The sequence below is a fragment of the Balaenoptera ricei genome, chromosome 1 (assembly GCF_028023285.1).
Source record: "Balaenoptera ricei isolate mBalRic1 chromosome 1, mBalRic1.hap2, whole genome shotgun sequence".
Lineage (NCBI taxonomy): Eukaryota > Metazoa > Chordata > Mammalia > Artiodactyla > Balaenopteridae > Balaenoptera > Balaenoptera ricei.
Genome location: NC_082639.1, coordinates 136,570,134 through 136,582,524, shown reverse-complemented (window position 1 = coordinate 136,582,524; position 12,391 = coordinate 136,570,134). Strand labels below are relative to the sequence as shown.

General features: G+C 40.3%; 1 protein-coding gene across 4 annotated transcripts in view; it reads right to left on the bottom strand.

Moving 5' to 3' along the window:
• RABGAP1L (RAB GTPase activating protein 1 like) overlaps positions 1 to 12,391 on the bottom strand; it is a 783,585-nt gene that overhangs the window by 142,073 nt on the left and 629,121 nt on the right. The window contains exon 1 of one of the 4 annotated variants that reach the window (XM_059936878.1): positions 627 to 862. The exons of the other annotated variants lie outside the window; for them this stretch is intronic. Coding sequence (XP_059792861.1) covers positions 627 to 794 — 168 coding nt within the window. The 5' untranslated portion in view covers positions 795 to 862. Of the gene's footprint in view, positions 1 to 626; positions 863 to 12,391 lie in introns of those variants that run through there. 4 annotated transcript variants of the gene reach the window in all.

The following is a 12,391-nucleotide window of genomic DNA, read 5'->3' as shown; positions in this document are numbered from 1 at the left end:
TGCAGAAGGGTGATTTTTCTCTTGTTCAGGAAATCAAAAAACAAGCAAGGCAGACTTCCCAGACTCAGCACAGACCCAACAGCTTTAAGCTGTTTCATAGATACACAGTCCGAACATTCCAGGAGAGAAATCTGTAATTTCCTAACCAATGATTTTTAAGGGGCAAAATTCCCTATTAACACAACCAAATTGGCCATCAAATGGAGAGGTTAGAAAGCAAAGCAGGCATAGTCTAGATAAGTCGCAATAATGTTTGGTGTAAAATTTAACCCCTTGGAGACAGAAACAGCAGAATGCCTCCATCAAGCACTTGGGTATTCTGCTTTATTGCTGAGCCTGGCCAGCCATAAGACCTTTTTTTTTTTTTTTTTTTTTGCTGCCACAGAGATAATGCCACTAACGTGGGCTCGGAGAGGAGAGCCATATCTCCTCTAGCCAATTAAGGAGTGGCACGGACCAGGCTCGGACAGAGCCCCATGCCTGTGGCCACTCAGCACTTCCTTCTCGGTAGAGTGGGGAGAAGGGGAAGGAGACAGGAGACCGCAAGCCTCTCCCAGGGATACAGGGAATTCTCACAGAGGGTGGCAGATTCTTTACAAATGAAGTTCAATGAAAAACAGTCTCACCGCCAGAAGCCGAGGCACAAACAGACGATGCCCCATCCCCAGAAGTTCCAGCACTCGACACGCATACTCATTCACCAGCTTGTTCCTCTCGTCGTGCATGTCCTGGGACTTTTTGACAGGAGCTGTGAGCTTAGCAGCTGGGGCTGGGCAGGGCACCCCTTCTTCCATGAGCAGTAAGTAGGTATCCAGAATGAGAAAGCTGGATCTCTTATCCACAATTTTGAGAACTGCGGCGGGAGGGGAGCCAGGCTTAGGTCTCCCCAGGAGCACGCACAAGCCAGTCTGTGGTGGGAACTGCCAGCTAACGTCTCCACAAGAAAAACATTTTGGCTAAATTATCTACTGTGCCAGAGCCCCAAAGTAGACTGGAAATGAAATCAAATGCTGATCTAAATTAAAAAAAAACAGCAAAAGCAAGCGAATGCAAGAAAATGGCCAAGAGTGATGCAGGAGAGTTCACATACATGTGTAAAAATGGACAAGCTGCTTAGAAGGGTCTAGCATGTGAGTGTGTGTGTGTGTGTGTCTGCGCTGTGTGCATGTGAGAGAGTGAGTGTGTGTGTGTGTGTGTGTGCGTGAGCAAAGAGCAGGAGCAGGAGCCAGGAAGCCAGGGCAGTTGTGAAGCTGCAAGGAGAAAAGGATGAGCTCATTGCAATCCTTGATTCGTGACAAGCAGCTCTGCTGCTGCTGCTGCCTCTCGCTGTGAATCAGTAATGAAGGGGTAGGGAAGGAAGGGGAGGGAAGAGGAGGAGGTAGGTGAATGAGCACGCAGAGTCTGTCTCGGGGGAGAATGCTGTAATAGGAAGCCAATGGCGAGCCTTGGACAGATGCGCTTCCCCTCCCAGTCCACCTTCAATCAGTGTTAGGCTGACAGTTTAGGCTGTTGAATCTTAAACCCACAGACAGATGAACTCGCTTCTCCTAACATGTGATGCTCACAGAAAAATCAGACAGCCTGCCAGCTAAAAGGCTGACCTTTATTCACTCTTGCTTTCTAATAATGGTAACAGATACAAGTCTGATTTTTTTACTGCATATTTAAAGTGGGATGCTCCAATCCTTGTTAGATTACTGAAATCTCTAACAGAACAGAGGCTTAGGAGAAAATGATAGAGTATAGACAGAAGAGCAAGGACCGAACATCCAAGAAACGACATGCCCTCAAGTTGAAGTGTTTATACAGTAATGACTTTTTGCAATGCTAGGATATGCAGAAGTATTTCAGCATTCTGGGAAGGCTAGCTGCAATTAAAAGGAAGATTATTTTTAATGTATTTTTATTTGTTATTGTGGTATAGTTGATGTACAGCATTATTTAAGTTTCAGGTATACAACATAGCAAAAATGAAGATTTTATAAATACACAATATGATAAAGCATAAAAACCTACAGCATAATAATAAGAGTATACCTTTAAGGAACTATTAAAGTTGAGATTCTCAAAGCAAAAATAACTTTCCTAACCTAAAGACTTTGATAAACACTCAGTTAATAGTTCAAAACATTGTTTTGATGCATTCTGGTCTAATCCTTCCCTTGTAATAGTATAACTTAAGAGTTATTCATAGTTTAAAATTTTACAATCTTATAAAGTTGAGATTCTCAAAGCAAAAATAACTTTCCTAACCTAAAGACTTTGATAAACACTCAGTTAATAGTTCAAAACATTGTTTTGATGCATTCTGGTCTAATCCTTCCCTTGTGATAGTATAACTTAAGAGTTATTCATAGTTTAAAATTTTACAATCTTACTATTAAAGTTTTATATTAATTTCCTTGATGTGAATCATCAGTTTTAGCCAAATCAAGGCAGAAGGACAAGATCCCCTTTAAGGGTAGTTTCTTAACTTTACCCTAACAATTAACTACTATATATTCAGAATCTTGGTGCTACTGTTCTGTAGTTGGTCTCATATGAATACCAGACCAGTTTCTCCATGCAAGCTGTAGCATGGTGCAAAGACGAATGGGGCTAAGAGAGCTGGAGAAAGTTCCTTCTGCGTCTTAGTTTCCTATTTTGATAAATAAGTTACAGATCTCTGCAAGTAAGAAAATAGAAACATATTTATCAGCATACCTCTGTGATCTTGGTTACAGAAATACATTAATTACAGAATTGGGGATAAAGGGAAATATTGCCTTCCTTAAGAGAATATTGTTTGGTTTATTTTTCCAAAACCTCAGGTAAACAAAACTTTTTTTGGTTAAACGTTTAAAGTATTAATTAACAAAATATCTTAAATAAGATATTTATATTTTGCTGTCAGGCCTTCTATTTCTTCCAAAAATGATTTCTTAAAAACCTATACAGGGCTTCCCTGGTGGCGCAGTGGTTGAGAATCTGCCTGCCAATGCAGGGGACACGGGTTCAAGCCCTGGTCTGGGAAGATCCCACATGCCACGGAGCAACTGGGCCCGTGAGCCACAATTGCTGAGCCTGCGCGTCTGGAGCCTGTGCTCCGCAACAAAAGAGGCCACGATAGTGAGAGGCCCGCGCACGGCGATGAAGAGTGGCCCCCGCTTGCCGCAACTAGAGAAAGCCCTCGCACAGAAACGAAGACCCAACACAGCCAAAAATAAATTTAAAAAAAAAAACAAAAAACCTATACAAAGTAAAGATTTTAATGTAAAATGATAAAAGCCATTAGAATATGATATGTATATATATATGTGTATATATATATGTATATATATATGTGTGTGTATATATATATGTATATATATATACATACATATATATACATATATATATATATATGTATGTATATATATGTATATATATATATAAAAATTCAAGATCCCTAAGATTTTGGAGGAAATGTCTTACGGGCCACCCAGGGTGGGAGTTGGTTTAGCCAGAAGGGGGAAGAGGGAAGAGGTTCCGGGTCTCTCATTACCCGCGCCCCCTACCCTCCCCCAACCAGCAACAACAGCTCCATTTTCATCTTATTTACATAGTGAAGTTCTGCATGAGATTTTGTTTGAAAAGACTGTGCTACTGCTGTGTAAGTGTGAAAAGCACTGCCATAGAAGCTTTACACTGAAGAGCAAGGGGACATTTTGACTTGCAAAAGAAGAAAAAATTCAGTGACTCCTTAGCTTATAGGATTTTTTATGATTGATATTTTTTAAAAGATAGGGTAGATGTTTCCATCCATCTGACTTGGTCTCAAAGACCACTGGCAGAAGCTTTTTTTTTTTTTTTTTTACTTATATAAACCAGAAATAAAAAATTTATTGCCCAAAAGGAATTAAATTTAAAAATTAATCAAAAGACTTTGGAACTGTATGGTTTGGCTCTGATGCTCACAAAAGAAGTTAAAACTATATGCACTAAATATTAAATGTAATAATTAAAATATGATAGTTTAATGAGCAAACCAACTTACACTTAAAAGATTTAGGTACATTTAACAAAATGCTGTGTAAAAGGCACTACAAACAAGTGGTCGTGTGTTTCAGTTTTCCCAATCTCTCCATCATCCTTCCCCTCAAATACGTATTATCCTTGAGGAGGTAAAAGGTACAGGTTCAGCTTCAGGCTCTGAGTGGGCCCCGCTGGGATGGAAGAAGTCATTTTCGGCAGCAGGGTCCAGGGCACACCTACCCCAATGAGGCTGAGGAACTGTCACACCAGGGGCCTACAGAAGGCACCAGGGATTAGAGGAGTGGAGAGCCTGAGGAAGAACAGGAAGAAATGGGGGCAGGTCCAGCTAGCTGCTCCTACCAGCCCCTGAACCAAGACCCCGAACCAGAGGGGCAGAGCTGGCACCAGTGGGGAGTGCGGAAGATGGAGCTGCTGACGTCCAGGGTTGGAACTAGGCCCTAGGGCTTCATTCCCCGGACAGGCCAGCAGAGAGCGAGGATGAAGATGAGGAGGGAGCTACAGCACTGAGCAGCCACAGCTCTACAGCCATGGACCCAGAACATGCAGAGTTGGTGACAAGGGCGAAGGAGGTGATATCAAATGCCCAGTGGGAAGATGTGGTACAGAAGGCCCTCCGAGCCTGGCAGGTGTCCCCTGCCTGCCAATGACCGCACTGAGAGCTGCCTCATCTCCCTGCATTCCAGGGCTGAACATATCCCAGGTTGCAATGTTCATCCCGGTGATTCCATCCCCCTTTCCACATCAAGGTAAACCAGACTTCTTCTCAGAGACTTATTAATTCAGTTCTATACACATGGGGACATCAGCCCAAGCCCAACCCACCTTAGCATGTATCACTCTATGGAGAATAAAAGCACCATACATACATGGCCCCCTTCCAAAAAAAAAAAAAAAACAAAGGAAAGAAGAAAGAAAGCATCATCCTTGCTTTCAAAATTTCCATAATTTTCCAGGTTGTTTTCAGGTTGCCCCTTGAGAATAGGCTGTTGATCAATATCAGGTAAAATAACTCTTCTAGAATATCACTTGGCAAAAAGAAAGAATGTATTCTAGCAATTTTTGAAGCCCTACAAGAGTGAGTAATCTCAGTGAGCATTTCCCCTTATGCCTCCCCAACTCCCCAAGTAATTTATTTATTGCTGATCAGATTCAGCAATAAATACAGCGTACTTATAACTCAAAGATAAATTTTTGAGTTATAAAGTAGTCCAAAAATGAAACTAATGATAGAAAAGAAACTCTTCTGAATTAACCAGTTAATAATACATGATTTCTCATATTTCCTTACACTATCATAAAGGAGATTTTTAAAAAATCTCTATAAAGGAAGTTCAACAGCAAATTGAAGATAATATGGGAAATTTGGATGAATGATCCAATGAGGCAGAGTGAGAGAAAGTAAAGAGGGCCAGGCAGTGGTCCCAAAGCCATGGTCTGAAGAAGAGCAGCCTCACTCTGGAGTGATAGAAGCAGGTGGATGGTAGTGCAGTCCTAAATAGAGCCCTGAGCTTGAGTGCTCTACCTGAGCCACTCCACTCACTGATTGTGGACATGTGCAGGGCATAAATAGATTTCCATTGTAAAATGAAAAGATACTTAACTTATGGAACTGTAATTAACAACAGTAAGTGCACAGTAACACACGAAGTAGTTACTTCAAGGGTTACAAAGGTGAAAAAGGAAAACACTTTCCAATCTGTAGGAGCTTAAAATCCGGGAGGCATTCAAACACAAAGATAAAGCAGGATGTGGACACCGTAAAGGGAGGAACACACTGTGTGTTATGATCTAGTCATGTCTTTGTTGTCCACAGCAGATACAGACAAAAGTGGGTTTAGACTAGTGGGACTGTCCTGGACCCAAATGTAAGAGTAATGAGAATTAAACATATCTCTAAGAGCAAAGCAGGGCATTGTTTATTACATCATCTTTTAGTCACATTTACTGGCTGAAAGACATGGGTAAGTTACTACTCTCTGGGACTCTGTAAAAAGGCAGTATCACCTACCTAGTCAAGTTGCTCTGAAAATTTAATAAGTTAATGTATGTAAAGGAATATTTCATAGTGCCTAGCACAGGGTGGGTACCAGATAACCAGTAATTTCCTTCATTCTTTCTAGGAAGTCAGGAGAAGAGGAGAGCAAGTGTAAAAGCATTTTGTTCATCTGGGTTAGGGTTTAGAAAGACAAAAGACTCTGGATGTATTAACATTAGAAAAAGAGTTAGCCAATATATACAATGGAATATTACTCAGCCATAAAAAGGAACGAAATTGAGTTTTTGTAGTGAGGTGGATGGACCTAGAGTCTGTCATACAGAGTGAAGTAAGTCAGAAAGAGAAAAATAAACACCATATGCTAACACATATATATGGAATCTTAAAAAAAAAATGGTTCTAAAGAACCTAGGGGCAGGACAGGAATAAAGACTAAGACGTAGAGAATGGACTTGAGGACACAGGGAGGGGGAAGGGTAAGCTGGGACAAAGTGAGACAGTGGCATGGACATATATACACTACCAAACGTAAAATAGATGGCTAGTGGGAAGCAGCGGCATAGCACAGGGAGATCAGCTCGGTGCTTTGTGACCACCTAAAGGGGTGGGATAGGGAGAGTGGGAGGGAGACACAAGAGGGAGGAGATATGGATATATATGTATACGTATAGCTGATTCACTTTGTTATACAGCAGAAACTAACACACCATTGTAAAGCAATTATACTCCAATAAAGATGTTAAAAAAAAAGAAAAAGAGTTAGCCAAACACTGATAAAAGACACTCCTGTAAGACCAACTGCCTCTTCAGTTCACCTTTAAGATTTAGACAGCTAATAATAAGAAGCAGAGGAGCCATGCTCTTCTGAACTAGGAGAGGTAAAACGGCAAAAACTCAATTCTCTACCTATTTCTTTTTTGTCTTCTGATTACTTTTTAAAAGATGAGCCCTCAATAATTTGGCAAGTTCCTAAGATCCAACAAACAGGTTAAATAAAGGTGACACAGTGAGTAGTCCGGTATTTTGGTACTGTAGAATCCCAGGCAACTCACACTCTGCCATTCAAGTCTTGGTTCTTCTCAGCACTGTGCTATATGCTTCTGGAGGTAGAAAGGTACATCAGATGCTTCTTCTAACTTTATGCATTATTCAAGCTACTTGAAGAAAAGGCTAAAATGAAATGTCAATGAGACTGAGCATACAAGTTATATCACAGGGAAATGAGTCTCATCATCTTATAGTTGGAACCCAACACACTGAGGAATTAGAGTTCAAAATAAGAAAGTACATAATTAACTGACACCGTGGTGGGTACTTCAGGTAACCAGACTGTTGGAACTCAAAAAGAAAAAAGATTCCTATAAAATATTATAGACTTACTAATTTTTTAGGAATGTTCTGACCTCTTGTGACACTTCAAGCATAACTATTTTAAAGGAGTTTTTTGTTTTGTTTCTGTTTTTCAATAGAAGAGAGAACTTTCCCCCACCAAAAGCAATTTAATAACATTCTGAATAGTCATGGTAGTATCACTATTACCTTATTACCTACTCTTGTGATCAGATTTAAGAACAATGCCTTTATTAATGCAAGAACTTCTTCTACAGTCTCTTTGAGAGTTGGTCATTTTGCCTCTGCTTCCTTATCTTCATTGACAATTAGCTGAAAAGGCTGCCTATTTTTATTACTGGACATTTATATTTGTTTAAAAAGGACTACTTACGGTAAGCTAGAAATCTGAAGCTTCCAGCCACTCAGCTGAGGCATATACTTTATAACAACACAGAATGAGTCGACTTTTTTCCATGTGATGTTAGTTAAAATATCTGAACAGTTTCCTTTTCTTGAAGCTAATTATCCCTGCTGCTAACTAGGCCTTCTATGAGCTGGTTTCTGCAGCATTCTAGACTGTCCTACTTCCTGCCCCAAGGAGACACTTTTTTTGGACAGTGTCTCTCAATAAAGTATCAATATTACCATCACTGACATACTCGATACTCTAGATATGATAACAGAATCATGAAATAATGCAATGTTGTTAGACCCTAGAAACATCAAAGTCTAACATGTTCGTCCTATTGATGAAGAGTGAGGCGGCAGATACGTGACTTGCTCACAATCATAAAACTTGTCTGAGGTAGAGCCAGGAAGCCAAGATCCCAGAGCCCCTCTACATAGCAGAGAACCTAGCATTTCCAGCTCTGTAACTTGCTCTCTTTCAATTAACGTAGCCCATTAAAAAAAACTATCTCATTAGGAAGACTGTGCTCCACCATTTTACTCCACATGGAATTGGTCCGGAGCCTGTGCCTGCCATCTGGTATGAAAGAACCTAAGATTCTTAGATCTGAGTTGAGAGGAGGCTTCCAAAAGCCTGCCTTGAGAATAGGCACTTCTAAACACACACCTGTGATAATAAAGCACATCTGCCTTCATAATTTTTAACTGAGAAGCACTCTCTTTTTTTTTTTTAATTAATTTATTAATTTATTTATTTTTGGCTGAGTTGGGTCTTTGTTGCTGCACGTGGGCTTTTCTCTAGTTGCTGCGAGCGGGGGCTGCTCTTCGTTCGGGTGCGTGGGTTTCTCATTGCAGTGGCTTCTCTTGTTGCGGAGCATGGGCTCTTCAGTAGTTGTGGCTCGCGGGCTCTAGGGTGCAGGCTCAGTAGTTGTGGCTCACGGGCTTAGTTGCTCCGTGGCATGTGGGATCTTCCCGGATCTGGGCTCGAACCCATGTTCCCTGCATTGGCAGGCAGATTCTTAACCACTGCGCCACCAGGGAAGCCCCTCTCTTTTTCAGTCAAACAGAGAAGCTACATCCTTGGCCGCTCGGCCACAGTGTCTACATAACAGCAGCTTTTTTGAAGCCATGTTAGTGATGCAGGCTTAACAATGGAAGCCTATCTCAGTTCATTTATCCCCTCCTCTGGACAGTTTGTATGAGGCTCATCTTTATTTCCAAGTTTAAGCAGAAGGCATAAATTAATGTTAGCAGAGGCCTGTTTTTTAATTTTAAATTGATCAGATTAAAATTATGACATGGAATCTAGAATTCCTTGATGCTCTCAAGCTAGATCAGCATTTTACCTTTGTGTGTGTGTGTGTTTTGTCATTGTTGTTGAAAATAATTAGGTGCTATATTCATCTTGATAAGTTGTGAACTGCCTCTACCTCCTTCCCATGGTCCATCTCCAGTTCTCTATTAAATTTGCTATCACTGGCATCTTCGTGTTACATAGAATGCTAGGTGTAGTTTAACATCTGTCACTGTGAAAAATAATATTTTCAGTGGAGGAGTTATATGGGTCAGCCCATGTAATAGCAAGTGAATTTGTCTCCACAAAATGAATATGTCAAGATGGGGACATTCATTTTTTTTTTGAATAGACAAGTCCATATTCTGAAATAAAGATGGTAATAGATTGTACAGCCAGACTATTTCCCTCTCCCTACCTCCCACTCATGGCTTCAAAAGGGTTCAGTAGACTTTCAGAGGTAGCAAACTGGTGAGAGTGGAGGTGATTTTTCCTCCACTTTCACTGGAGGTGATTGGATTCCTCTCCACCTCCCTTGTGAGTTCAGCACTCCTATACGCTGAGAGTTGCCACAAGCTGTCTTGCATGATGATAGTAACAAGTGAACAAGTGTGTACAGGTCTTTCCTGCTTGGTGGGCTCCTTTCTCTACCTCATACGCATATTTGTTCCAAGCAGGGCCAAACAAAACAACTTATACACCACAAAGTCTTCATAAATATTTCAGTGACTAAAAGTATGAATAATAATAGTTCCCATTTATTTAGTATCTACAACAGCCATAAACTATGCCAAGCCCTTAGAGTATGCATTATTGCAATTAATGTTAACAACAAATTACACTCATTTTACATAGGAGACACCTGAGCTTAGAAAAGTTAAGTGACTTGTCAGAGATCATGTAGCTACTAAGTGGTAACTGCAACTATAATTTACACATCTGCTATATAAGTGTTTTAAATCTAATTTGAGCTATATGAAACAATGAAGGAGGTAGAGTTAAACAGGCTAGATCCTAAAAGCTAATCAAGTTAGTCCAGTGGAAAGAACAGGATTTTCACAGTCCAGTCACTATGAATATATAGAGGGACTAATGTGTCTTGGTTCTAAAAGAAATGACAAAAACAAAGCCAAAAACAAAGCAAAAACTTATGCTCACTGTACCCTGGTGATCTTATCCATACCTTTCTTTTTTTACTACTACTGAACAACCCAATCCTGAGATCAGCCCTCTCTCCAGAGCCCCCAATCTGTATATCTATCTCCTTGTTGGACAAACGCAGCCTCACACGCAAATTAATCCTGGCATGTCCAAAGTCACCATTTCTTCCCCAGTGCAGTTCCTCCTCTTACATTTCCTATCCTAGCAAAGAGTGTCCTCATCTACCCAATTATACCAGCAGACACCTGGGGGGTCATCCTAGAATCCTCTTTTTACCTCCACTTCCCATACTCAACCCATCATTCAAGTCTGGTTGATTTAACCTCCTCACCATCTCTCAAAACTATCCCCTCTCTTCTGATTTGAGCTCACCCCTTAGTATGACATGCTGGGACGTCTACCATCTGCAATACTCAAGTTACTTGAAGTTCCCCTGCACACACCAGGTAACTGCATACCTCAATGTCTTTGTTCTTGCTTTCTCCTTTTCTTGAACTGCTTTTCCCCTCTAGTTCACTTACCTTTTCCTAATTTGTTTTTATTTATTTATTTATTTGGTTGAACCAGGTCTTAGTTGCAGCAGGCAGGCTCCTTAGCTGTGGCACGCAAACTCTTAGTTGCAGCATGCATGTGGGATCTAGTTCCCTGACCAGGGATCGAACCCAGCCCCCTGCATTGGGAGCGCGGAGTCTTATCCACTGTGCCACCAGGGAAGTCCCACCTTTTCCTAATTTGTTAAAACTCAACTCTGGTATTACCTCCTGCAGGAACCCTCCCTCAATCCTACGGTTGGGGTACATGGCCTTCCTGCTTGCTCTCTTTCCACCCTTGCTGTCTGTCTCATAACACTTGCAGGCTTATACTTTAATGAGCTGCACTGAAATCAACACTTAGGGTCCTTCTCCCCTACTAAGGCACTTAGAGATAGGTATCATGTATTATCCTTCTTTTTGTCCTAAAAACTTAGCAGAGGCAATTACTTGACACATAGTGGCTATCCCAAAAGTGTATGTTGAAATGGTTCAGCATTCAAAATGGATAAAATATGATTATTATTCATGGGAGGGATAGATAAGCATTTCTCTGATTAGAAATACTGACGCTTCAATATTTCTGAGCCTTTAAAAATGTTCTTCCCTCTTTCTAAAATGTTTTCCTCCATTATTTTTCCTTTAAAAAATTTAACAATCCTGCAAATTGTTGTCATGGAAAAAACAAAAGCTGAGATGTCAGAGAGATCTGGATTTAAAACCACAATTTCAAGTCTAATTGGCTGCATGATTTCAGTAAAGTTAGCCTCTTTGAGTCTCATTTTTCATGAAGAAAATGAGGTTTAATATAGTAATATTATGAAGTTGTTAATGTTATTAACATCTGTGACATTTCTAGCTTGGTAAACTGGCGTGATAGTAAAGATATTAACTAATAGGGAAAGCACTGGGGACAGGAAAGTATGGAGGATGAATGCAGTTAGTGAGGAACATGTGGTAATCCATTGGAGATGTTCCACAGGCCATGGGAAATAGAATCTGGAGCCAAGAGATGGGTTTAGGAATCACTGGTAGCTATGTGCAAGATGGAACACGGGAATAAATGAAGTAAATTAGGGAAATATAGAAGTCATGAAGAGATGTTCTCACAGGATACCTTGATATTCTTCTTAATCATCCCAGATGTAATTTAATAACTAGTTGTATAATTATACTGTTAGAGAAATTAATCTACCCTACCAGACAGAAAGTTCCATAAGGGTAGGCATTGCATTAGCTTCACTCACTAGTATTTTCCCAGCACTCAGTACAGTAATTACCTATACAAGGAGCTCAGGAAATGCTTACTGAGTTGATGAATGGTTGCATTGCATATAATACTCACCAATGGGCTTTCTAATCATTTGCTTTTGAAATTTGGTGACCTAAATAAATGGTAATGTGAGAATATAAATTCCTAATGAAAATGTCCTGAGGTGGGGGTAAAGATAAAAATCTCACAAGTTCCTGTTGTGGGCCAGATATTGTGCCATCTGCTTCCATACACGATCTCACTTCATTCCCATAATGTGCTGTAGTAAAATCATTGCTAAAATAAATGATTTGCTCATGATTTGAAAAATCAGTTTGCTCCATCTTTACAACATCCTTGATTTCTCAGTTTCCCTCAGCCTTCCAAATCCAATTTATCTAAAT